The sequence below is a fragment of the Acipenser ruthenus genome, chromosome 40 (assembly GCF_902713425.1).
Source record: "Acipenser ruthenus chromosome 40, fAciRut3.2 maternal haplotype, whole genome shotgun sequence".
NCBI lineage: Eukaryota > Metazoa > Chordata > Actinopteri > Acipenseriformes > Acipenseridae > Acipenser > Acipenser ruthenus.
Genome location: NC_081228.1, coordinates 2624910 through 2651306, shown reverse-complemented (window position 1 = coordinate 2651306; position 26397 = coordinate 2624910). Strand labels below are relative to the sequence as shown.

Genomic DNA, 26397 nt, shown 5'->3' with positions numbered 1-26397 from the left:
CAGTCCCTGCTCAGTTTACCTGTATCGTTGATCCATCAGTCCCTGCTCAGCTTACCTGTAGCGTTGATCCATCAGTCCCTGCTCAGTTTACCTGTAGCGTTGATCCATCAGTCCCTGCTCAGTTTACCTGTAGCGTTGATCCATCAGTCCCTGCTCAGTTTACCTGTATCGTTGATCCATCAGTCCCCGCTCAGTTTACATAATTTTCTTTGGGTATCCGATTACAGGTTTCCAGTTTTTGATAATTTGCTAATCCAAACTGAATGCGACTCAGGGCGTGTGTGTTTCATCAGTGTCCTCAAATCAGACAGCAAAGATGAAGGGAACCCTGCGCCTCAAGCACTGTGGGACCCGGCCGAGAAAAGGCTGAATTACCAAGGAGATACAGGAGTCCAGACAAGCAGCGGTCTTACAGTAAAAAAATCTTTATTAACATTTTAGAAAACAATCAGATTTTGTCTCACGCCCCAGTTTCTTAAATACGCTTTTCTGCTCTTCCAACAACAACAACAAAAAATAAGAAAACAGACGAACGATATTGACCCACTCTCCAACAGAGAAAAGAAAATAACAAAACTGCAGTCTTTATTGGTTTTACTCAGAACGCTGTTCAGAATTTCACAGGGTAGACCAACAGGAGATAGGGAATATGCTCAGCGCCCTGCGTTTGAAAAGTAGCAACAGACCGGTCAGTCATTCGCGATACATTTGAATCTGGTTAAAATGAGAACACGCACAGGCCACAACAGCAGTTTCCAAATGTCGCTACTGGATTTCAATAGGATGATTATCAGGGACAAAAACACCACACAAGACAACCCCCCCACGTCCCCCATCTGATATAGGGCAGCTATACACTTCCACTCTGCATAAAACTCTCGTACCACCCAAAACCAGTTCTTCTGGGAGGGGAGGGGCAAAAGGACTGAACAAAAACCTAGCCTAAAAAAAAAAAAAGGCAATTTCAATTTTTCAACATGTGATCGTTTTACATTGTATAACTCTGCTAGACGCTTTCATCTGGACGTTGCTAATAGCTGGCTTTGAGAATCAGTCAGGATTGAAGCTAGACTCCCCAGCACAGGATTTCTCCGATCGCATACAGAGCTAGAGCTGAACAGACGACACGCCATCCTGAAATGGCTCAAACTGCATGCAACGGGTCTCATTTCAAGCTCTCAGCCTGTGATCCAGAGACATGAAAAATGTAAGGCAACACCCCTGAACACTCCTTCAGTGCTAGAGAGGAATGTTACTCTGCACGGGCTCTGACTCTAAATGAGCGCTGCTGGGTAGAAGCGAGGCAGGCTTCTGTTACCTTGCAGTTTAAAACACACCAGCCAGACTTCAATCTCAATGTTTAGTTATTTGGTTATTAATGTGGATAGCTCTGGGTGTAAAAATAATACTGTTCCACGGTAAGGGGTAATGGAAACCTTTAAAAGAAATTCAAGTATTTATTAAAAAAAAAACACACACACACACAAAAACTTGTAGTTAGTGAAATCGGGACGGTTATCCTAGACAGCCTGAAATCAGCTCTTTGAAACAAAGTTGTTTTTCAGTCCCGGTCTCTCTGTGCTTCAAAACACTCTTTAAAAGGGGCAACAACCACAGTTATAAACACAAAACAAAGTCTGTTTTTGTGTTGCTGGTGATCTCGCTGATTCAGGTGAAGCCATTTTTCATGTCAGTGCGCTGCACTAAGACTCACTTCCTGTGTTACAAACAATAGGGTCCTACCTTGCTGCATGTGTTGTCTGTCTATAGGGGGATACAGATAGAACTCAAAGCCCTGTGGGAGGATACAGCGTGTCAAAGTCTAAAATATGAACAGCAAAATAATGGACTTGAGCGAACTGTTATGTGCTTTTTAAAAAAAAAACCCTTGGTGAGGTCTGTACTTCTTTAAGATTACAACAGGAAAGGAAAGACATTGCACTGAATTTAACCCAACGTGTGCTGGGGCTGTGCAGGTGTGGTAGGCAGTAGGACAGTCACTTATAGCAGTGGGGAGGAACGAGAGAAAAATCTATTCCCTAAACATGAAATGTACACCTCTTTCCAAACTGATCCACGGACACGTTCCATTTTAAATTAAAGAAAAAAAAAAAAAAAGAAAACACAAAACCGCAACATTACAAAAAAGTAATGCCAATAAATACATTGAATTTTTCTCTTTGACGAGCTCCAGGTGTTATAATTCATCTTCTACGTGGCTTTCCGGTTTTCTGCTGCTTTCTGTTGATGCTGTAAATAGAATCAAATGAAAATGATAAATACAAAAGGACACAACACACACTACGAACGGGACGCATTTACAGAGATGCTGACTGCGTAAAATAAAAAAACAAACAAAACAAAAACACAACAGCAAGTTTCTAATGTGTAATGAACGCTCTGATCACGTTTATACCCCCCCCTGCTTTTGTCCAGTCTTAGTAAAATGAATTTCAATATCGTGACGCTAGCAGGTCTCGTGGCAGTGCTGCTTTTTAGCTTAAGAAATGGATGTCACATTTGTTTAGTACAATCAATAGTCAATAATCTGAGATGCTAAACACGGAGATCTGGATAACTGTTCCAACCCTACCTGGAGTGGGCGTCGCTTCCAGTTCTAAAGGTTCCGTTGGCTCTGGTTGGCTGCTGGTGTCTTTCCCATCAGACTCTGCGGTGGGCGGTTCGTCAGCTGGTTTCACTGGCTCAGGAGCCTCTGTTCCTGGGTAAAGGAATGTATTGGTGTTGGTATTACTATTGGGATTGGTTGGATACACAATGATCCCAAACGGGTAACGCAAAAATAAATCCCTGAGTGAGTAACAAGTGAGAGACAAAACCTCTTCTAGTCTTTATATGGAAGACGCAAATACATGACCTCATACGAGCCGGATGCCACCACCCCTCCATATATAAGCAATGGAAAAAAATATTTATTATGTGTCCAAAACAAACCCCCACACCCCGACCCCACAGAGAACGCTAGAGAGAAATATCAGGGATTTACTTAGGGAGACCGCTCCTTAAAGTCAAACAAAGCTGCAGCGGCTCACCTTCAGTTTTCGTTTCCTCCTCTCCTGTGGGCTGGATGACTGTCTCCTGGTCTTGGGCAGTGCCGTTCCTCTCTGGCTCCGTCTTGGTGGAGTTGTCCTTGGGTTTGGCTTTGGGTTTGGGCTTGGCGAACTTGGCCTTGTTGAGTAGGTACTTCACCTCCCGGTCCAGCAGCCCCAGCTTGGCCTCGATGTCCTTGGACAGCAGCACGGGCCTCTCCGTGGCGGGGCGCTTCTCCTGCTCTGCCACCGTGGCGTTCTTCCACGTCTTGAACGGGAGAGAGGCAGCGTCAGCATCGCCATGGAGAATCTCAAAACAACCATCCACAACTCCACACCCACCCAAACCACCAATCACAACGCACACAGTCAAGTGGACCGGTGACGACAAGGGTGTGGGTTGCAAAACTACCAGATGGGTTTAAGTGAACGTTAGTCAAAGTAGTATTACTTTGTGTAATCCAAATTATGGGTTTAATTTTGAGATCTGATCCTGCCTAGGATGCCTGACTGACAGGACACCCTGTAGTTTAACTGCTCCATGCTGAAACGTGTGTCTCAGTCAAAAAGCCAAAACAGACTGGCTTCCTAGGAACTTACCGTGGTCTCGTTGATGACTTTCTCCAGCGTGTTCAACTCCACCTCAGTGAAGATCTGCTCATCCTCTGCAATCTGCCTGGCACTCCTGCAGAGAGGAAACGCACACACAAGGTGCGTCAGTAACAGACAGATCCCTGACCAGGGCTACAAACGTGTCATCAGCATGTACAAAAACAGTGTGTCAAAACCTCAGTCATGCATCTGCAGGACAGGATCTCTTAACCCATGCAAAGTTTGAAAAGAATCACAGCAAGTCCTGCAGATCTGCAATAGGTGACGACTCCTATTGCATAGCAGTTTCACCCATTCCAGGTTTTACTACGAGCTTGATTAGCTCCAGTGCATAGTAAAATCAGGAATGGATCAAACTGCTATGCAATGGGAGTTTTATTTCTGTCCCTACATTGTAATCCCCCCCTGTGGCTCAGCAGGACAGACAGAGAGGGGCAGTGAACCCAGAAGAGGCTGCTCACTTGAGGAAGAAGGCAGTGTGGTTCAGCATGCTGTCGAGGGCGGCCAGGCGGTCAGGCCACTTCCTGCGCTCCTCCACCCTGAAGAACAGGGCCTTGCACAGCTTCCTGAGCTCAGACAGCTTCTCCTTCAGCTCCTGAGCAAAAAACAGCAGGACACAGGACCTCAGCAAGATACAGAACAGCAAGGGTGTAGCAACCAAACTGGAGCAACTTTCATTTACTTTGCTGTTGAATTCATCTTTCAGCAAATCTTCTTACAGTCCATTCCAAACCAGCACCTTGTTCCAAGCAGGTCCTTCAACTTCGGAGAAGACCCAGGTTCAATTGAACAGCCAGACACATGGTAAGAACAAGGCTGTGGACTGCTCACTCATTCTAAGGGCATGGTTAGAAGATCGTGGACTGGACTGACGAGCGAGAGAGCACCAGATTAGTGACGTTGCCAGGCCCTGTGCTAGCTGCTCCGGGTCAGACCCCCCACGGTGCTGACCTTAGTGTCAGCTGAGTACCCGTCCTCATCCAGCCAGCCGGACGCCTCGCTCAGCTTCCCTGAGATCTGCTCCTTCTCCTCCCCCGTCAGCACAGCCTGGAACTCTTCCTGCTCCAGCTTGTCCTGCGCACAGGGACACACGAGACAAAGGGACAAGTTATTCCAGCTTCAAGGGGTTACATTTTTAAAATAGGAAAGGTTTGCAGCATCTTCACTTTGCAGATAGAGTGAATGGATTCTGGAGCTGGGTGGACACCAGCAGGATTACTAGAGAGTGGATGGATTGAAATCTCTCCCAGTCCTGTACCTGTGTCTCGAAGATGAACGCCTCCAGAGTGTTGAGGATCTTTTCTCGCTCGTGTTTCGCCAAGTCTCGATCCGTCAGGTCCTGGAGCCTGAAGAGGATTACAGAGTCAGAAATGACATCACCCTTTTCATTTCACAAGCAAGCATTTACTACCTCTCCTCCCCAGACAGTATAAACACAAACAAGTGCTTTACAAGACCCTGCTCTGTCTCTAGTAGACCCTTCATATAAAAAGCACAGTCATGATTTTAGATTTTAACCTGTAACGACTCCTATTGCATAGCAGCATCACCAATTCCAGGTTTTGCTACGAGCTTGATTAGCCACAGTGCATAGGTAACACTCAGGTGTGTCAGAGTAAATCCAGGAATGGATCAAACGGCTATGCAATGGGAGTTGTATTTTGATTTCCCATGCTGTGTGTTCTCACTTCTTTTTGGAGCTGTCTATCTGCTCAGCGGTGAGGTGAAGGACATCGTTGATCTGCAGCACCACTCCGATCTCCTCCGAGATCTTGGATTTCATCTTTGGTTTGGGCTGCTTCTCTTCCTCTTTCTCCTCCTTCTTCCCTCCTTCTCCCTGTCCCTCAGCTTCCCCCTCTTCCTTCTTCTCTTCCTCCTTCCCGGCACTCTCGCCTTCCTTCTTATCCTACAAAAAATATAATGAAACCAACCCAGCAGAATTAAATGAAAAGGTAACTAGTTAGGGATCAGCCTCAAAACAATCAACAATGCATCTGCAAGGGGTTGTAAAGATGCAGTTAGAAACAATGTTAGTTTTAAATAACAGAGGATAGCGTGCTTCAGAAGATAAGGCATTTCTACAAAACAGAATTCAAGACATGCAGCCTTAAACTAATAATGCATCACTGTAATAAACATTCCTTGATAGCAATCTTCCAATAGCATAATTAACATGTTTATAGATTTGATAATAATAATAATAATAATAATAATAATAATAATAATAATAATAACTGTGCTGGACTAAGTGTCTGGTTCAGAGCTAATATAAAACTTCCCTGTGTTCGTTACCTGTGCACCATACCACTAAAGCAGCATACTGGGTGGTGTTACACTGGAAAGGGAGCCAATGAAAGTGTACGATTGTAAAAGCCCTCTCCCCTCCTCCTCACCTGTGACTCTGTCTTCTCTTCAGACTTCTCTCCCTCTCCCTTCGTCTCGGCCTTCGTCTCAGCCTGGGCCTCTCCTTCAGGTTTATCCCCAGTCTCCTGCTTCTCCTTCGGGGCAGCGTCACCTTCTTTCTGGGCCGGCTCCTCTTCCTCCTTCCCACCCTCTGCCTGGCTCTCCTCTTCGTCCTGGAGAAGGTGAATGATTATTTATTGTTGCATTGATGAGGGGTGGACCAGGGGGGATTATATTCTTCACCTCATTAAAAAGGTCTAAAATGTGCTCCTGTTGTCAGTTGAACTTAGAAATGTTGAAAACACTGAAAGACTTCGAGACAAAACATTTGTTATTGAATTGATTTGATTCCTTTCATGTTTTATAGGTCATGGGTGCAGTTAGACTTTCTCTTTTAATTTGTAAAAATAAATAAAATAAATAGAATTTATGGATAACTGCAAAGTACATAATAACAATAACAAAAAAACAAAAACATTGCTTTCATATTTCTGAAATTGCATTTAATTTCTGGTTGCACTTCTGTTCGATCTAGAAAGCAGTAAAACAATATAAAAAATAAATAAACGAGATAATCAAAGCGCTCACCTGAACTGGTTCGGTTCCATTTTCCTTCGGCTCCGAGCTGCCACCCCCAAACAGACTGGAAATGGTGTTGCCCAGTTCTGAAGATGACAAGAGCAAAACCCATCCTGATCAGGGGAGGTGCAGGAAACACAAACACACTCCTCCGTCTTCAAACCATCACATACCAACAGGACTTTACACGAGGGCAGTACAGTAAATCACAATCAAGGACTTTCACAAGCTGAAGAGCAACCAAGAGCACACTGAGACTGACTGGAAGGAGAGACACTGGCTGACTGGAAGGAGAGACTCGCTGCAGCTGCATGGAAACTCACTTGTCAAAGTGGACTCTTCGTCTTTCTCCTCCACTATGGTCTCAAACACAGACTCCACCTGGACAGAAGGCAAAGAAACACCTTTAGCTCACAAAAGGGGTCCGACAGAGGCTCTAGAGATCTGCTGGTACAGGTAAAGGAAGGGACCCCAAGAAGGATGTTATTAAACAGGGACACTCACTCTGTCCAGGGACAGGAGGCCGCTCTCGTCCATGTTGAAGTGTGCTTTGATCCCCTTGGACTCTGTGTCCGCGTGCTTCTTGAAGCTGCTCCCCACTCCGCTCAGCTGCACTGTGGTCAGGTTGAGGGGTCCGAAGATCCTGGGGAGGAGAGGACAACCAGATCAGAACCAGCACCGCTGCACTGTGAAGCTCCAGGGAGGCTCAGTCTGTACAGAACCAGCACCGCTGCCCTGTGAAGCTCCAGGGAGGCTCAGTCTGTACAGAACCAGCACCGCTGCCCTGTGAAGCTCCAGGGAGGCTCAGTCTGTACAGAACCAGCACCGCTGCCCTGTGAAGCTCCAGGGAGGCTCAGTCTGTACAGAAACAGCACTGCTGCCCTGTGAAGCTCCAGGGAGGCTCAGTCTGTACAGAACCAGCACCGCTGCCCTGTGAAGCTCCAGGGAGGCTCAGTCTGTACAGAACCAGCACCGCTGCACTGTGAAGCTCCAGGGAGGCTCAGTCTACAGGGTGCCTTTGTACAGCCAAAGGTTTTGCATCACCCTATAGAATGAATTAATTTTGCTTCATATAAAGTCAAATGAAACCTGCTGAATATTTATTTGAAATCAGAGCAGGGTTACAGTGCCCAGGATCATGCAGATTGGAACCGTGTGAAGCGCTGGCAGCGTTACTCACCGGAGGTCTTCCTCACTGAGGAAGCTCACGTCCCCGTAGTTGATGTTGAACTGGAAGTCGTCGGTGTAGCGGTTGAAGGTGATGACCTTGCGCTGCGGGTACGGAGACATCCTCTGGAACAGGACGCGCTTGTTGTGTTTGATACTCTTCACACCCTCCTCATCCTCCTCCGTATCGCGGGTGAACTCCACCTGAGAGAGACACCGTCACACAGGAGGGCTTCAGCTCAACACAAAGCAGCTCAAACGTCTCCTGACACACGAGATTTCTCAGATCGGATCGTGTATTCATTAAACTTTTTGGTTATGCTTTGAGGAATGTCATACTATAAAATGTTTTTTTTTAAAAAGCCTGCGATAGCAATGCATGAGTTTGCATGTTGAAAATCTCAATTCTTTAAAAAAACAAAAGCAGTGAATGTCACCTCCATGGCTCTGGAGTTTAATATCTATCTTCAGAGACAGGGAATCGATACTCCTGGTGTGGACGGGGGTTCCCTCACCTGTATGGGGTAGATGGGGAAGGGGCTCACCTGTATGGGGTAGATGGGGAAGGGGCTCACCTGTATGGGGTAGATGGGGAAGGGGCTCACCTGTATGGGGTAGATGGGGAAGGGGCTCACCTGTATGGGGTAGATGGCAGCGTCTCTGACCAGGAAAGGCTTCACTTTGAAGGCTTTGCTGAGCGCGGCTGCCTGGTACACGGCTCCCATGGCAGCAGCCTCGTCAGCATTGATATTCTTACTCAGCTCCTCCCTGCAAACACACACACACACGGGGTTAATCAATTCATCTCAGCACGGAGGTGGACAGGAATCCTGCCATCCTTCACACAGAAATGCACTAGAGACACACATGCACAGCTAGATGAATGACCTTTCAGATCAATTCAATAGACACCACAATCTGCCAGCACTGCCTTACACTAGAAATGAATGAATCCATTACTGTAAGACACAGTCAGCTGGGTTCACAGTCTAGCCCTAGTCTTGCACTAGCTGACCCAACATTAGTGCCAATTCCCAGACCCTCCCTTTGAGGGGACTCACTTGCCCACTGCCTTCAGCAGGAGCTCCTGCACTTTGGGAACTCGCGTGGCACCGCCAACCAGGATCACACTCTCAATCTCGTCCTGCAGAGAAATTCAAATACACACACACATCCATCATTCATTGACTGAGACAAGGTAGGCTTTCTTGCAATGCCTGCTGAAAATGTTTCTGTATTTCAGGATATGAACATTGAAAAATAAAATGTGTGGATTTATCACAGAACATGTTATAGTATGCGAGAACAGCCCAATGACATCATGAATAAAGTCAAACAGGTGTACTGGAGGAGGGCATCCCCGTGATCAGATCAGGCTGTTCCTGCCCACCCCAGTGCATACTCCTCCCTCACTACATCCCATCCGGCAGAGAGAATAAAGGCAGCAGGTGAATGGAGAGCTGCATGCAGCAGGACTCACCATGGTCAACTCTGCAGAGGAGAGAGCCTGCTGCACTGGTCCAGGGACTCTCTGCAACAGGTCAGCACACAGCTCCTCCAGCTCAGCCCGAGTCACCCGCGACTTGAAGTCAATGTCATCCAGGAGCCCCTCCACCTGCACAGGGACACCCAGCGTTAGCACAGGACTGGGGGATGGGACACGCACGCACACAGAGAGGCAGGCACAAACACACCCAGCGTTCGCACAGGACTGGGGTGTGGGAGATGCAGTACCTGAGCCATGTGGTCCACGTTCGCGCTCAGCACGGTTTTGAGGCGGTTGGCCTCCTTCAGCAGCTTGGCCATGGCGCGCACGTTCTCCCGCACGTCCTTCTTGCTCTTCTTCTGCTCGTTGAAGAGCTTGGCCAGGTGGTCCCGCAGACGCAGCTCCATCTCGAAGCCCCCTAGCGTGCGGTCGAACCTAACAAAGAAACCCATTGCACGCAATGGGAGCCGTCAACGCGCTTTCTGTTGCGAGATGCAGAGATTTTCATCATCCAGGACTGCAGGTCCTCCTGTGCTGTGGGGTCTCTTTCACACTGATCAGACCATGTGGCTGTGATAAGGTGTGTGAAATCAGGGATGAAGACCAGAGGCACTCAAACCACAGCTCTATAACCATGGTGGCAATTCCAACTCCCATTGAACCCTACCCTGTATAACCATGCCATACACAACCCCATTAAAACCAGTTTGAGATCCCCTGCTGTGGACAGATCTGAACACACAGAGCGGACAGTGTTTGCACCTGCATGAAACTAGAAAGAAAACATCAGCTCCTTTCTGCAAGCGGTTTCTTCACCACTAAGACCGTTGTGTTCCTCTCTGAATACTTCCCCCTGGAGTCTCAGCCTCTTGCAGGCTGCGGTACTGCGGTCACCTACCCGACTCCTCTGATCTGCAGCTGGGGTTGGGTCCCTGCGTCCTTGGTCTTCACGCTCTGGTACGTCACGATGGTGGCCACGGTGCTTTCAGAGCCCATGTCATAAAACATCACATTCTGAGGAGGACGACACAATCACTTACACACATGCTGTAGCGTATCTAGCAGACAGCCTGAAAAGGTTTGGTACTAGCATCGAACAAGCCATGCACTACAACTAAATCCATCACTACAACACTGTGTCACCTTGAGCCACTAATGTTAAGTGTCAAAGAATAGGGCCTCTCCATGTATGGTGAAAACTCCCATTATAAAATAAGTGTGACTTATCTAGAACTCCCACTGTGGCTTCAGTTGTAATCTGCATCACATCCAGCATCTCTATGAATCTGAATGCGGTGCTACCAAGGTTACTGAAACAGACCCCAGGGTGTTTCTAGCTCTGGAGGAGATTCTATCAAACCCACCTGAGCCGTGCTGTTGATGTCTTTCCTCCTGAAGACCCCGTAGTTCAGGGCGACGGCCGTGTTGTCATTGATGAGCTGAAGGACCTTCAGGTCTGCCATCTGAGCTGCCTGTAGGACTGCCCTGCGCTCTGCCTGATTGAAAAAGGCTGGGACGGTGATCACTACGTCTTTGATGGGCTGCTCTGTGGGAGGGATAATAAAAAAGGTAAAACAAAACACTGATAAAATCAGAAACAGTCACTACTGAACACCATCAGTGATCACCAGAAAACCATTACTTGAGCGGTTTGTTGCATGTATGAGAAATGTAAAGGTAATGGAATGTGTGAAACACTACATGGTATGGCAGCACAACTGCACCACACACATTACAAAGCATTCAACAGCATTTAAAGGATGCGTGAATCCAACCTGCAAATTCCTGCGCAAGGCTCCTGGAGTAATTGAGGACCATTCCCAGAATCTCTTCAGGAGAGTACCGAAGCTCACTGGAAACAAACACGATTCAGTCATTGGGCTTGTTAGCTTCCGTTTAATTTCCTAATTAAACTTTAAACACATTTCAACTTTAACATAATCAGAAGTCGTCCTCCGTCACTTTTTATAAATTGCATGTAACACTAAATCTGTATTCAATTAAATAAAAAGACAGAAGAAATGGTTTACACCGGCACTATGTAAACACTACAGCGAACACGGATACTTGGTCTGCATGTTTGACAGCGGCTTGATGTTTAAATCCATGCAACTCACTCCGAGACTCTGTAGAGCACGGTGCCTCTGACCTCGTCCTTTTCCAGCTGGTGCTCGGGGAAGCGTTTCTGGTACAGCGCCACCTGGGGGTTGTCAAGCGTCTTGCCAAGGATGCCCTGGAGATAGCGGAACACAAGCTTGGGGTTCTTCGCTGACTAGAGAGAGAGAGAGAGAGAGAGAGAGAGAGAGAGAGAGAGAGAGAGAGAGAGAGAGAGAGAGAGAGAGAGAGACTATTTAATTTCATCAAAGACAACACTAGCTGAAACAGTTGTTTCTTTTGGTTTTAGCTTAGAATGATTAAAGAACACTTTAGTGATAGTGCTCACCTACAGTTTTCATTTTATTTTACATCGAGAAACTATTAAGAAAACATTATATCTCCTAACGCTGTATCCACCCCCACCCCCCCAATGCAGCTCAATCCCTTACCACTCCCAACGCTCCGTCCTCAAATAGCCGTTCATTCTCTTTCAGACAAACAGCCACTGGAGTTTTCCTTCTGGACTCTCTGAAAGAGGAAAGATGTTTATTATTGAACAGCCTGGAAACTGCTGGCCCTGACTAACTGATGAACGACTGATCATTCCTGATACTTCAACAGGGTCTGTACTGCGATGCAAGGTCCATATGCATCGGGACACACGAGCAAAAGCACTTCTGCGCAGCTGTGTGTAGTCCAGCAAAAGGCTCTTGACTGAAATGCATTTTATTGAGACTCCCATTACACAGCAGGTTGATCCACTCCTGATTTAACGATGAGCTTGATAAGACACACCTGAGCTTGTTAGCTATGCACGGTGGCTAATCAGGCTTGTAATAAACCCTGGGAGGAGTGAAACTGCTATGCATTAGGAGTGTTCATTCCATTTCTGGATGGTATGAATACATGCAGCCACTATCTCATTACATGCAAAGCATCATTTTTTTGAAATGGCACTCGTTATACTGGTAATGTTTTACAGGACACGTCTACAGCACTGATTTTTGGTACACAAGCTTACAAAGCCTTTTTAAATACAGAAAAACGAATTTAACATGGGGGTCATGTGACTAACAGGGCTGTCTCACTGTGAAGCAGATGGCTTCCTGTACTCAAGGTCAATATTTACATAGCCTAATCCCTGAAAGACAAACACGCACGCTGCAGTGCGCATGTGTGACACAAACGGAGGCACTTGCCTGTTCAGAACGATCTCCATCGGCACTCCTGGTTTCACAATTGCTATTTTCATCCACTCGCTGCCCAGATCCACTGACATCACAGCTATAGAATCTGAACACAGCAGACCAACATTGGAACCAGCAGCAGATAACCCTGGCTTTTAATAGCAGGTAAAACACTTTAAAGTCAAGTTACAGAAAGACCAGCCTAGGATAACTAATCCAATAGTTAGTGTCTCACACAATAAAATAAATAACATTAGATAAAGTTGGATATGGTTAGTCTACTGGTCTGCTATACTACTGGAGCGCTCGGAGTTCTCTTTCCTATACTACTGGAGCACTCTGCAGTGTGGAGTGGAGTTCTCTTTCCTATACTGCTAGAGCGCTCTGCAGTGTGGAGTGGAGTTCTCTTTCCTATACTGCTAGAGCGCTCTGCAGTGTGGAGTTCTCTTTCCTATACTACTAGAGCGCTCTGCAGTGTGGAGTTCTCTTTCCTATACTACTAGAGCGCTCTGCAGTGTGGAGTTCTCTTTCCTATACTACTAGAGCGCTCTGCAGTGTGGAGTGGAGTTCTCTTTCCTATACTACTAGAGCGCTCTGCAGTGTGGAGTTCTCTTTCCTATACTACTAGAGCGCTCTGCAGTGTGGAGTTCTCTTTCCTATACGACTAGAGCGCTCTGCAGTGTGGAGTGGAGTTCTCTTTCCTATACTACTAGAGCGCTCTGCAGTGTGGAGTATACAGGTGTGCACAGTTAAAGACCAGTGCTTATGAATGAATGGACACAGCGTTTGCTTCCAACCCTGCAGACACACGCTCAGGGTCTGCGTTGACAGCAGCAGATGCAGTACCTGTATGTGAAGGCAGGAATGCTGCTAGAAAGCAGAAGAGAGCCCACAGTGTCATCCTCCTGCCCATCGGACTAGCCTACAAAGACACAAGTGACATTGTGAGCCATGACACAGGAACACACACAATACCAGTACAAAAAATGTGTGATTATGTTCAGCCTTGTATTACCCCAAAAAACACACATTACCTATATTGGTGCTGTTATTTGCTCATTCTTTACAGAGCAGCCCCCATTCATTTAAATGTATTCCTCCGACACAGAGCTCTGCAGTGCAGGCCCATCTATTTAATAAATGTGACACTTGTGTTATAAAAATAGGCTCCATGTTACAATAAGACAATGGGCTGGATCGATGTTGAGCCGTCCTTGGGAATATTCTGCAGTAGTAAAGTTTAGCAGCTGGTTCTGCCACCCTAACCTATATATCAAAATGATGCGCCGCTCACTGACAGAATAAGAACCTCACTCTACACGGTGGAATCAGAGTGCTACAGAGAAATCCAGCAAGACACTAATCCTGACGCCCACCCCACCCAAAACAGACATAAAAGCAGGGATGGAAATAAGACTCCTATTGCATAGCAGATTCACCCATTCCAGGTTTTAATACCAGCTTGATTGGCCACACTAGACAGGTAACAAGCTCAGGTGTGTCTTACTAAACCAGGAATGGATCAAGCCGCTAAGAGTCTAATTTCCACCCCTGTAAAAGGTAACACAGTATATTGCTAGGACCAATTTAGAAATGCACTGTGCACACAGGTCTGAATGCAATATGCAGCAAACGCCATGTGTTGCAAGCTGGGTTGCACACAGGAGAGAATGTGTTATGTTGCGATCACAGCTCCTTCACTAACGTTCTCTAGAAGCACAGTCACGGCTTTCATGGGTGCATTCAAATGAAAACGCTGCGTCATTGAAGCTGACGAGTTAATCCATTGGAAAATCTATGCGTGGTGCTGTAAGACGTTCTGGTTTGGTAGTGATCCAGACTCATTCCTTTTTGGGGTACATATGAAACTGCGTATGTATGCAAAACGTTCTGACAACAGAGAAGACACGTGGAACACACCTACACTGATAAATATTATATTGTATCATTGGCTATGTATCCTACCTGGGAATATTAGATTGATTTTATGTGTGTATGTATTAAATTACATTTGAAATCTGATTTATCAAGGAATGACCCCCACCAAAAAAAAAAAAAAAATACGTAGACGCAACATCCTGTTCAAATCGGATGCCCCGGTGGAGTTCAACAATATAACGCAGAGAAACACAAGTCGAAATTCAAACTGTGTGTTATAAATAAGAACTAAAACACATAATGAAGAATGCACACAGTAGCAGCTGGCTTGATCGCTGATGATCTCTCTTGGATAAGGAACTACACCGCGTTTGTTTTCAGTTGATCTTGAACGCAGCGGTTCGGTTATTTGTTCACGGATGTCGATAACCGGTGTTCCGCCTACCCGTCGTACGCACAGACACGAATCCAGGCACCAGAACGTTCTCGCCAGTTCTTATCGCCTTCACTGTAACACGGGCTCGTTTTACCCTGACGTGGATTTAACATGCGACACACATTTACGCATTTAATTCAATTAAACAATTACAACTAACAAAAAAAAACAAAAAAACAGCGAGGCCTAGAACACAGATCAAATAAATAAAAACGTGTGCACATCACCATAAGTTATACTAACTCAAAATCGCAAGTGCAATATCTTAACATTTCCATTTTTAATACAGATTTTATAAAAAATACAAAATCACAGTTGCCTATATATATATATATATATATATATATATATATATATATATATATATGCTTTGGTAACAAAACAAACATTTAATTTATTTCACTGTCCCAGTTATGTCTGAATTGATCCATGTAGATCATGTGCGTGCTGTCAAATGATATACTTTGTATTTTCAAATCTAGCACAATGCAGTAAAATGGAGATGACATAATAATGGACTTACCTTTTAATATATTAAACTTGGGATTCTCAAAGACCGTGCCTATGCACGATGTAATAATGACTGTAGCTACCCTTACCAGCACCCCGTCTCTCCTACACCATCATACCCTGTTACTATACAAGTATTCGAGGTAAGATTTCCTTTACCCCTTTGCATTCGCCGGCTAGTTGAGCTACACGCAGGCTCCAGGACGCGGCGCGATCTCATTGGACCGACTGACACCCGGTGTTCTACGACTCCGTCACCACCGCGACCCGGGGACCCGCCTACTTCTTTTTTAGAGTCCATCCAATCGGCGCTTTCTGATTGGTCCACGTTCCCAGCTACACCGTGGAAGCGGAGGTTCGGCACGACCCGATTGGCCCACGTTAAAAAGAAGGCGGCGGGATTGGATGTTGTTGTTCTCCCAGCAGCTGCTAGCAGGTGTTGAGCGTGTGCGTGGTAGCTGGGTGGGCTGGGTTCACTAGTCACTGTCGTGTGTGGCTCAGTGTGCGAATTTGCAATAATATGACGGAACATGCAAAGCAGGGGATCAGAATCTAGTGCAGAAAGAAATCGAAAAACTTGAAAACTTTCTACTTCAAAACATGATTACAACCAGCATCCTCTTATTCAATTCGCATCACCTCTTTCTGCCTGTATTTGTGATCTTATCGGAGGGTCTGGACGGGTTACGCTTTCAACGCTGTGTAACTGTTAGAAAGATTCCCATAATACAATTAAATAACACATGGCATTACACCATACTTGAAGTGAGCGACAAGTTGCACCTCGCCCCGAGTCTTACAATGTGTCTGTGTTATTTATAATTCCTTGTGTTGTGTGTGTGTGTTCTTGAAATGGTGTGCGATCCTTACCTCAGCGATCTCACACAAACCCTTCCAGCACAAAATACATGCAAATCAGTTTTTGGTATCCAGTTACATGGCTTCACTACATTTTGAATATGTCTCTCAGTCCCTGCCTGATCACGTTCCATTGTAATTAACACCAAATAATTCATGATCTTAAATCTTGAATCCGCAATTAACAGTGAACTGCACCTAACTTACAAACACCTGTTTTTAACCAGCATTATAGTATTTTATAGCATCGTTTTGCTCAACAGCAAGACCAAAGATATTCTAGTTACAGTGAGGCTCCTACGTCACATAGCCGCCGTGTCCCGTCTCACGTGACCCACGGCTGTGCTTGTCACATGACCGCTGGGCCGCACAAGAGAAGATGGCTGCGTTTCTGCAGTGGAGACGGTTCGTGTTCTTCGATAAGGAGACTGTGAAGGATCCCGGTGATGCCGGGAAAGGCTTTACCCTCCCTGCCGGGATATCGGCATGCGACTCCGGTCGGGGACACATCGTACTGGGAGATATCCTTTCAATGCTTACTTAAAATAAAACATACTAAATACCTGTTGTGTGCGGGCCCTGGTTTTCAGTTGCTTGTTTCTGAGATGTGACATATTTCATTTGTTATTGTTTTTAAATACAGAATGGGTATACAAACGTTACATCTGAATTAAAGGTGAACGTTTGAAAAATAAAGTCAAAGAATTTACTGTCATAACTAAAATGAAACGTGTTTTAGCGGTAGCTGCAGTAGTTCCTCTTAATAATTCTGAGAGAGAGAACATTTGAAAGTAATTCTTGCCGTCTGGCTGCGGGAAGGCGATGCATACTGTAGCCAGTTGTACACTAAATCTATTTTTAGATATATTTTTAAAACTGTGTTGATTAATTTATAAAATACAACAGAAAATTCAACGTAAACAATACTTAGGGTGTTATTTACAAAACATAGTCACCGATGTATGTTGAGCAATAGCTGTTGAACTAAAGAAACACTTTGTACAAATTCACTTAAACATCAATTTTCAGTTAACTGAGTAAAACAAATATAAAGAAAGGCAGATCTGCACTTAAGAAAAACGATCAAGATATTGAGTACATTTATTCGAAATACTTTAACAAGAAAGTAACCCTTATATTATACAAAGACTTTATCCATAAAAAAATGTTTACCAAAGTAAAAGCATGGTAAAGCTAAGTAAAGCAAGCCGTGGTAAGCTATGCTAAATGCATAGTGTAACTCTGAGGAAATCACGGGAAACCTGCAGCGTTGCCATGGTCATCTTTAATAAGGGGCGCCCCTTGCTTAATGCAAATCCTTAACCCTGTTGCTCACATATGGAGGGTCAGATTTGGTTCCTGACGCGCTCCATGCAGCCCACCCCCTTCCAGGCTTATAAGCTGCGTGTCACCCACCTGTTCCAGCTCAAGCAGCACAGCATACTGGTGTCAGTGGGGCAGGACGAACAGGGCATCAACCCTCTGGTGAGCTGTGGGAGGATTAGGGGCTTCCAGGGAGAAGACTACAGCACCTATTGAAGAGTGGAGGAGAGAGATAGCATACTTAACCCTGTAGCCCAATTGATTGATTTAAATGTGTTAAATTGCTTTCTGCAACACCCTTAAACACAAGAAACGCTTATAGAGAAAACTAAGGGGACTTTTAACTGTTGTGTTTTGTGCACCTGGCCACTGGGCCAGTGTGTCCCATCCCTGTAGTGAGATACAAGGCTTGATGTTTTTCCAGGTGAAGGTGTGGAATCTAGACAAACGGGACAGCGGGAATCCTCTCTGCACCCGGATCTTCTCAGCCATTCCTGGGAACAAGCCCACGGAGGTGTCCTGCCTGAGCGTGCACGAGAACCTCAACTTCATGGCCATTGGTTCGTTCCTGCAGCCTTGCTTCATCACAACGCGTTGTTTCCTCATGAAAAGAGAATGAGAGTCCTTGTGTGTTGATTGTGCCTGTCTGTCTGTGTCACGCCCTACATTGTAAACACGATAACTGCCTTGTCAGATTGCATTCGCCTTTAATCCGATAAACTTTCAATTTTATCCAAACCTTTTCACATACTGAAATAACCTTTTGTGTAGGATTGAAGGCCGGGTCTAGTAGTAATGCAGTTCTGAGCTGTTTTGATTCCCCACTCTGTTGCCTCCAGGTTTTACCGATGGCAGTGTGGTGCTGACTAAAGGAGACATCACCAGAGACCGGCACAGCAAAACACTGACACTGCACGAGGGCACCTGCCCAATCACGGGGCTCGCTTTCCGACAGTCTGGCAAAATCACAAACCTGTTCATAGCCACCCTGGAGAAAGTGCTGGTAATGCTTCAATCACTCCCCATCCCCGACTCTCTCAACCCCCCCTCCCCACTCCCCACTCTCCATCTGCTTCTCCCTCTCCCTCCCTGCTACTAGAAGACAAATAAAGACAGCGCTGTGCTTCCCCCTCCCCTCTCTCTGCAGTGCTACACTCTCTCCCTGAAGGAGTACCCTCGCGTGGAGCTGGACACTCACGGCTGTGCCCTGCGCTGCACAGCCCTGACCGACCCGTCTCAGGACTCCCAGTTCATCGTGGCCGGGGACGAGTGCGTCTACCTGTACCAGCCCGACGAGCGCGGACCCTGCTTTGGGTTCGAGGGGCAGAAACTGCTGGTGCACTGGTACCGCGGCTACCTGCTGCTGCTCACCCGCGACTGCAAGACACCCAACAAGTAAGCGAGCCGCGCGGGAGCAATAACACAATAATAAAGAAAACACCTGGGAGCAGAGTGTGCACTGTAGCAAATTACCCATGTCATAGATTTACTGTGGAGTGGGCAGTCTCCCTGCAAATTGCCCATTGTGGAAAATACAGGCCTTTAAATTAAATTTCCTCTTAAGTTTTTCCCTTAAGGGTGTTGCAGGAAGCAGTTTAACATATAAAAGTTAATGCCCTAAATAAGGCAAAACGTGTCCTTCATTGAAATACTTAAACCCGATATTTAAGGTGTTTTTTTTGCAACAGGCTGCTGCTGTTTCTTCAAATTTCCACTTAGACCTGACTTCTGAGATATTGAATGCTAGTGCATGTATCATAGTTAATTTAATAAACAGGATCAGCTTTTCAAATCTAGCGTCATGTTTACGCAGCTGTAATCCCAGTCAATCATTTCAGGTTTGTTCAGGGTTACGTTTTGTCGGTACAGATGCAGAGAGTGCTAGTCGCCTGGTCTTGTTAGTAACTGGATCTCCTCGGTGTGTCTCTGTGTCTGTGTGTGGGTCTGGGCGTGTCTCTGTGTCTCTGGGTGTCTGGGTGTGTTTTCAGGTCTGAGTTTGGCAGCAGGGAGGCCTCTCCCTCGGAGAAGCAGCTCCTCACTGTCTATGACCTGGACAACAAGTTCATCGCCTACAGCGCGGCCTTCGATGACGTCATCGACGTGCTGGCGGAGTGGGGCTCGCTGTACATCCTGACGCGGGACCGCAGGCTGTGCGTACTGCAGGAGAAGGACACGCAGACCAAGCTGGAGGTGAGAGAGAGAGAGAGAGAGAGCTTATTGCTTCAGCTTGTTGTTTGCTGTGCTTATTAATTCTTAAGGGGTTATTTGATGACCTGATATATCAGATCTTAAGAGTTATGTAGCGCTTCTATCGTGAATGTGCATCATACAAGAGCACCATCAGATGTATTGTGATACATATCGTATTGCAACCTGCATGTCGCGATGCGTATCATATCATGACGTTAGTGTATCAATACACCCCTACTATCTATTCCAGGAAAACTTGAATGTGTGTGTCAGCGTTGCACAGGCTTATCAGCGACTACGTTATGTGATTATTTATTTGTTTGGAGGAGGCAAAACATAAATTGCATGCAGACTGTAACTAGAATTACGACTATCAGTACAACCGCATGTCACTGTTAACTGTTCTAGATGCTTTTTAAGAAGAACCTGTTTGTGATGGCCATTAACCTGGCAAAGAACCAGCACCTGGACAGTGACGGCCTGTCTGAGATCTTCCGGCAGTATGGAGACCACCTGTATGTGAAGGGGGACCACGATGGAGCCATACAGCAGTACATCCGGTAAGATGCCAAGAGGAGAGGGAGGGAGGGAGGGAGGGAGAGAGAGAGGGAGGGAGCTCTTTGATTTATTGTAATCCCATGATGATACATGAAGATATCTTGTATGTGTCTCTTTCTTCCCCCTTCTCCGCGCAGCACCATCGGGAAGCTGGAGCCCTCCTATGTGATCCGGAAGTTCCTGGACGCGCAGCGGATCCACAACCTCACTGCGTACCTGCAGGCTCTGCACAGGCAGTCCCTGGCCAACGCCGACCACACCACCCTGCTGCTGAACTGCTACACCAAGCTGAAGGACAGCTCCAAGCTGGAGGAGTTCATCATGGTGAGGACGAGGGGACCGGGCTGCGAGACAGGGTTATGGGAATGCTGTGGTCATCCTAGACCCCAAGTACAAAAATAAATATCATGTAGGTGTTTAAACATGTAACCCAAGGGTTTCCAACGTTGGCCGTACCAGTCCTGGTCTTCTGGACCCTGAACCTGTCTAATACTGAAGTTACGGATCTTTGTGATTTTTTTCGTTGTAACCAGCCTGTGCTTTGTGCACTTCTTTCAGCTGCAGGTTTGAGTTTTTACTGTTGATTGTCTTGTTCTCGCCCCTCCAGACGAGTGAGAGCGAGGTGCACTTTGACGTGGAGATTGCCATCAAGGTGCTGCGGCAGGCGGGGTATTACAGCCACGCCGTCTTCCTGGCAGAGAAACACACCCACCACGAGTGGTACCTGAAGATCCAGCTGGAAGACCTCAAGGTGAGTCACTGCCACGGGGGACACACACCCGGACAGGAGGAGAGGAGCAAAGACACAGCACTGTTTGATCGGTTTGTTTAGCCAGTCCTCTACAGTTTAGTATTCACACGGTGCTGCGCTGCCCTAAGCTTAAGTGCAGTTTATGATCCTCATAGAAAAAGTTTTCAAAGCGGACACTGTGTCAGTGTGGTGGTCAGAACGGTTTTCCAGTGAGCCTGCAATTCCCCCACAGAACTACCAGGAGGCGCTGCGCTACATCGGGAGGCTGCCCTTCGAGCAGGCGGAGAGCAACATGAAGCGCTACGGCAAGACGCTGATGCACCACGTGCCAGAGGAGACCACGCGGCTGCTCAAGGGACTCTGCACAGACTACAGACCCAGCAGAGAGACCCCAGCAGACAGGGAGAGCCTGGGCCACACCCTGGGGAACAAGGTACTGCAGAGGAGAGGAGAGCGGATGTGTCTGTGCGTCTGTGTAGGCACGTCAGAACTATGGTGTGAAAACCTGTGCGTGCGGGTGTGTGTGCGTTCGTGTTGGTGTGCGTCTCTCTCTTGCATCTCAGTTCGTGACCTCCCTCTCCCCCCAACCCCCCCCCCCACGCAGGCGAACTCGGAGGAGTTCATCGCGATCTTTGTGAACAATCCCCGTGAGCTGCGTGCGTTCCTGGAGCACATGATGGACGTGGAGGCTCAGTCTCCCCAGGGCGTGTACGACACCCTGCTGGAGCTGAGGCTGCAGGACTGGGCCCACGAGCAGGACACACAGGTACACTAAAAACACAGCAAAGTGTCAGAGCATGGTAAAGCGTAGAGCGCTGTGAAAACCAGAGAGGTAAGGTAAAGCATATTAATAAATGTGGCAAGCCATGGTACATGCATACTATAACTGGGAAAAGCATGAGGAGAACTTCACAATTACCGTGCAAATTACCATTGGAAACCTTTATAAGGTCCAGAGATATGGACTCGGTGAGGAGCAAGCAGAGATCTGTGTTCACTACATACACAAGGATTGGGAAACAAAGGGATACATGCAGAATCTCAACTGCACCACTGTGAGGATAAAAAAAATAATACATGTTCCACCTGTGATGTTCTTTATTAGCAGTTAAGGCAGTGGACAGATGTTAATAAATACAGTGGTTGAAAACATTTGCCAACCAGATTTAAAAGGGCACCACTACCACAAGTGACTGAAATTACACCGAGCTGCTGTTGTTATGTAATAGTGTACCGATAGCTGTCCTTATCTCTGTCTGGTGGCTGTATCACATCCTGTATCGTCTGCCTTTGTTACAGGAGAAGAATTCTCTACAGGAGGCTGTCTTGTCCCTACTCAAGAGTGAGAACTACAGCACAGTGTTTGACAAGGCGCTAGTGCTCTGCCAGATGCACAACTTCAAAGAAGGGGTCCTGTACCTTTATGAGCAAGGCCAGCTGTAAGTACCCTGCACTGTGGGCTCAGGTCTGCAGCTTGGAGTGCCCCGCGCTTCACTCTGCAGTCCAGGAGGGGGCAGTATGAGAACTCTGGGAGTACTTTGTTTCTCGACACTATTTTGAGTGTAAAAACTTAATGGCCCTATTCTGAAGCAGGAGGAGAGGTTGCCTTCTGAGAGCTTTAAAACAATTATAATTGTCATGCTAGCAAGAAACAACTTAGATGCACGAAGGAGCAGTTTGATTGTTGTTGGGAGTAATTCCTTAATAGTGTCGTAACGGTACTGTTTCATTCCTCTCTTAGAATTCCCTTTGCACTTGCTCCAGCACAGGACCTATGTATTATTATTATTAGTAGTAGTAGTAGTATTATAGATGCTGCTGTTCCCCTGCCTGTGTCTCAGGTACCAGCAGATCATGCACTACCACATGCAGAATGAGGAGTACGGTAAGGTGGTGGAGGCGTGCCAGCGCTACGGGGAGAAGGAGGCCTGTCTGTGGGAGCAGGCGCTGGGGTACTTTGCCCGCAAAGAGGAGGACTGCAAGGAGTACATCACCGCTGTGCTGCAGCACATCGACCGCAACAACCTCATGCCCCCCCTGCTGGGTAAGAGAGACAGCTTTTACAGGGAAACGGGACTCCCATTGCATAGCAGTGTGAGCCAATACACACCACAGCTGCTTACCCATTCATACACATGCACAAGACTGCAAGCTCAAGCAGTGCCCACATATATAAATTCAGTCATTTATTATCCAGTCGTCCATTATATATATGATGCTATGTGCATACTACACAGTATACAGCATTATTTTAATAGCAATAGTAATACTATTAGTAATAGTAAATAGTAATAATAGCAGTGAATAATAAAGTCATAATAGAAGTAATAGCTATAGTAATAGTAGTAGTAATAATGGACGGCCTCTTTTGCTCTCAGTGGTGCAGACGCTGGCTCACAACTCGACGGCCACTCTGTCTGTGATCAAGGACTACCTGATCAACAAGCTGCAGCAGGAGAGCGAGCAGATCTCGGAGGACGAGCGCAAGATCCGGGAATACCGCGTGGAGACGACCCAGCTCCGGCAGGAGATCGAGGAGCTGCGCAGCAGGTCAGAAGCTACACTTCGTGTATTACACGCTTTAAACACAAGTTTTAAATACATGCTGCATACATCACTGGACTGGTAATACAGGAGGACAGTAATTAAAGAGCTTCTTCGCGCACATTGCACCCGGTAGGGATTCACGTTATTTAATGGATGCTTTCCTGTCCTGACCGCTCTGTTTTCTGCCTCAGTGCCAAGATCTTCCAGAAGACCAAGTGCAGCATGTGTAACAGCCCCCTGGAGCTGCCGTCCGTGCACTTCCTGTGCAGCCACTCGTTCCACCAGCACTGCTTCGAGAGCTACGCCGAGAGCGAGGCCGAGTGCCCCACCTGCGCCCCCGACAACCGCAAAGTGATGGACATGCTGCGGGCGCAGGACCAGAAACGAGACCTGCACGAGCACTTCCACCGACAGGTACTGCCACAGGGGGTCCCTTATCACTTACCCAGAGTAAAAGCACAGCACAGTGACAGCAGGGTAAAGCACAGGCAAGCGTTGTAAAGAACAGCGACGCATGGCGAACAAGGATATACTATGCTAAGTGCATCAAAACGTTGTATTGTTTGCCACTAGCCTGATATTGCTATACTTTGCATTGGCCCCAAGGCTCAGCTGTATTCTGTGCTGTGTAATTGTTTAATCACACTTTGGTTTCTGTTTTCTCTTTCTTGTCTTTGATTCTGCAGCTCAAGTGTTCGAATGACGGGTTCTCGGTGGTGGCTGACTATTTCGGCCGGGGGGTCTTTAACAAGCTGACCCTGATCACGGACCCCCCAGGGGGGAAGGCGGGGGCTGCGAGTCTGGACTCCGACCTGCAGAGAGACCTGCTTATCCACACCAAGAGGACCGTGTGAGAGAGTCTGGGGGGAGAACTCCTGCCTAAGACACCGAAAGAGAACTGCTGGAAAAAAAATAACCTGCTTAACTCCTGGGGGGAAACAACACCCTGTAAAGAACATGTTAGGGGTCTGCAAGCAGACAGACCTATTGAGGACTGGATCTGGAAGAAAACTACTTTTAAATAGATTTGTATCCTCCTTCGAGGAGGGGCTAGCTTGCAATACAGCCAGATCTATTCTCTCTCCTGCATCAGCACAGTGTCCCCTGACAGTGAGCATGCATGTAAATGAGGCAGGTGTGTGTATCTTCTGTACAGGGACATAGTGTGTATGACATAACACAACAAGCACTGCTGTCCTGAGCTATATTAAAATGCATTAGGTGTCTGAATTCAAATCACAGTGCAGGGAAGCACCGTGGTTCTCTTAAATCTTGCAAGGAATTTCTTCCAGGGTGCATTTTGTCTCATTCTCCATAACAATTTTCAAGCTATTTAAAAAAATGTGCAATGTAAATATAAAAAGCAAAAAATAAATACAAACTGCTACATTATCATCAAAGAACTAAGATAAAGAATTGGAATCTAATAAAGTCTTGGTATCATATGTCATATATCTGAAACAGTGTGTTAGGAGTGAAGTCTCTACTGTGTAGTAACAGGTTTGAGCCCGGGTTCAAAAACAAAATTCAGAATCAGTAAAGTATTTGTTACTACAGCTAAGACCAAAAGTGTTTGCATCACCTAGATTGTTAAGATTGAGACATAATTAAAAAAATAAAACTACACTACAATATTTAGATATTTTATTTAACATCATGTAATCACAGAAACTACAAAATGGTATCGCAAAAATCTACCAGAAGCCATAACAGTAGTACAGGATTTCATGTTAGATTTTGAAATGTGACATTTTTCAATTGGTCTGTTTTGTTAAGTATATGGAAGAGGTTTGTAATGCAATATGTTAATGTCATTCAGCAGGTTTCATTTGACTTTATGAAGCAAAATGGTTCGTTCTGTAGGGTGATGTAACACTTTTGGCCAGAGCTGTAGAGTGTGTTTCACGGGCAGAGCCACGGAAATGAACCCATCTGCTCAGGAAGGTCTTCTGACGTTCAGAGAAGGAATCTTAATTACACTCGTGTCACGATTCGGAAAGCAAAGCCCTGGTTTATATAAATTTTTTAACCACTCTGTACAATTTTAATAATATATTGATTTGAAATGAATGTTTGAAAAAGAAAGAGTTGAATAGAAATGCTCTAACACAACCGGATTGTGTTGTTGCTTTTTAATGCTATTACTTTTCTTGAGGTATGTGTACATATATGTATAAATATTTAGATTTTTTTTTAATAGCTGTTTAGATGGATTTGGTACTCATTAAACTCTTTCAGAATACAGTACTTGTAAATAATCCAACAGTGGTCCGGCACTAATGAATTTCAAACTTTATAAACTTCATTTAATCAGTGAAAACAGACTTTTAAAACATAGCTGGATTTGTAATGTGGACCTCTGTCCCTTAGCAAACTGGGCTTAGACTCCATCACTTTGACACCACCTCAGAAAACAGAGGTACACTGGTGGGACACACTGCGTGAAAGGCTTAGTGTATCATTATATTTATTACTTCATTTGAAAATCTGCATGCCACAATTAAAATGCATCTTAAAATATTTGTTTTTGCACCTATGGTATGTCTACTGAGCCAAACTTTTTTTTTTTTTTTTTTTTTTTGGTAATTTGACACGTGTGTGTGCAAAATATTTCAGGGATTGAACCAAGACTCCTATTGCACAGCAGTTTCACCCATTCCAGGTTTTACTCTGAGCTTGATTAGCCAGAGTATAGGTAACTCAGGGTGTGTTTCATTAAACTCATAGTAAAACCAGGACTGGGTCAAACTGCTCTGCAGTGGGAGTCT

General features: G+C 46.0%; 2 protein-coding genes across 2 annotated transcripts; one reads left to right on the top strand and one right to left on the bottom strand.

Moving 5' to 3' along the window:
* Nucleotides 1-409: 409 nt before the first annotated feature.
* LOC131708134 (hypoxia up-regulated protein 1-like) lies at nt 410-15637 on the bottom strand. Its single transcript, XM_059010377.1, has 25 exons — nt 15416-15637; nt 13425-13500; nt 12587-12684; nt 11841-11915; nt 11412-11566; nt 11070-11146; nt 10659-10840; nt 10193-10308; nt 9543-9729; nt 9289-9423; nt 8870-8952; nt 8444-8576; nt 7822-8012; nt 7146-7284; nt 6965-7022; nt 6651-6727; nt 6053-6235; nt 5348-5565; nt 4918-5005; nt 4611-4733; nt 4121-4254; nt 3648-3732; nt 3051-3315; nt 2594-2719; nt 410-2250 (listed from the first exon to the last, which is right to left on the bottom strand). The coding sequence occupies exons 2-25, from the start codon at nt 13489-13491 to the stop codon at nt 2198-2200; spliced, it is 3048 nt and encodes a 1015-aa protein (XP_058866360.1). The 5' UTR covers nt 13492-13500; nt 15416-15637; the 3' UTR covers nt 410-2197.
* Nucleotides 15638-16593: 956 nt separating this feature from the next.
* On the top strand, nt 16594-26149 carry LOC117966499 (vacuolar protein sorting-associated protein 11 homolog). The gene is made up of 16 exons (XM_059010375.1): nt 16594-16785; nt 17601-17745; nt 18008-18143; nt 18423-18586; nt 18731-18978; nt 19572-19773; nt 20182-20333; nt 20469-20655; nt 20939-21082; nt 21315-21515; nt 21687-21848; nt 22382-22521; nt 22924-23126; nt 23461-23632; nt 23821-24043; nt 24316-26149. Exons 1-16 carry the CDS (start codon nt 16640-16642, stop codon nt 24481-24483), a joined length of 2793 nt encoding a protein of 930 aa, XP_058866358.1. The 5' UTR covers nt 16594-16639; the 3' UTR covers nt 24484-26149.
* The last annotated feature ends 248 nt before the right edge of the window (nt 26150-26397 follow it).

Coding starts and splice junctions, on each gene's coding strand:
- LOC131708134 (XM_059010377.1), bottom strand. CDS start 13,491: ATGGGCAGGAGGATGACACTGTGGGCTCTCTTCTGCTTTCTAGCAGCA. Junction 10,309..10,658: donor ACATCAACAGCACGGCTCAG/GTGGGTTTGATA, acceptor CGTCCTCCTCAG/AATGTGATGTTTTATGACAT. Junction 8,953..9,288: donor CCTCTGCAGAGTTGACCATG/GTGAGTCCTGCT, acceptor ATTTCTCTGCAG/GACGAGATTGAGAGTGTGAT.
- LOC117966499 (XM_059010375.1), top strand. CDS start 16,640: ATGGCTGCGTTTCTGCAGTGGAGACGGTTCGTGTTCTTCGATAAGGAG. Junction 16,786..17,600: donor CACATCGTACTGGGAGATAT/CCTTTCAATGCT, acceptor TTGCTCACATAT/GGAGGGTCAGATTTGGTTCC. Junction 19,774..20,181: donor ACACGCAGACCAAGCTGGAG/GTGAGAGAGAGA, acceptor TAACTGTTCTAG/ATGCTTTTTAAGAAGAACCT.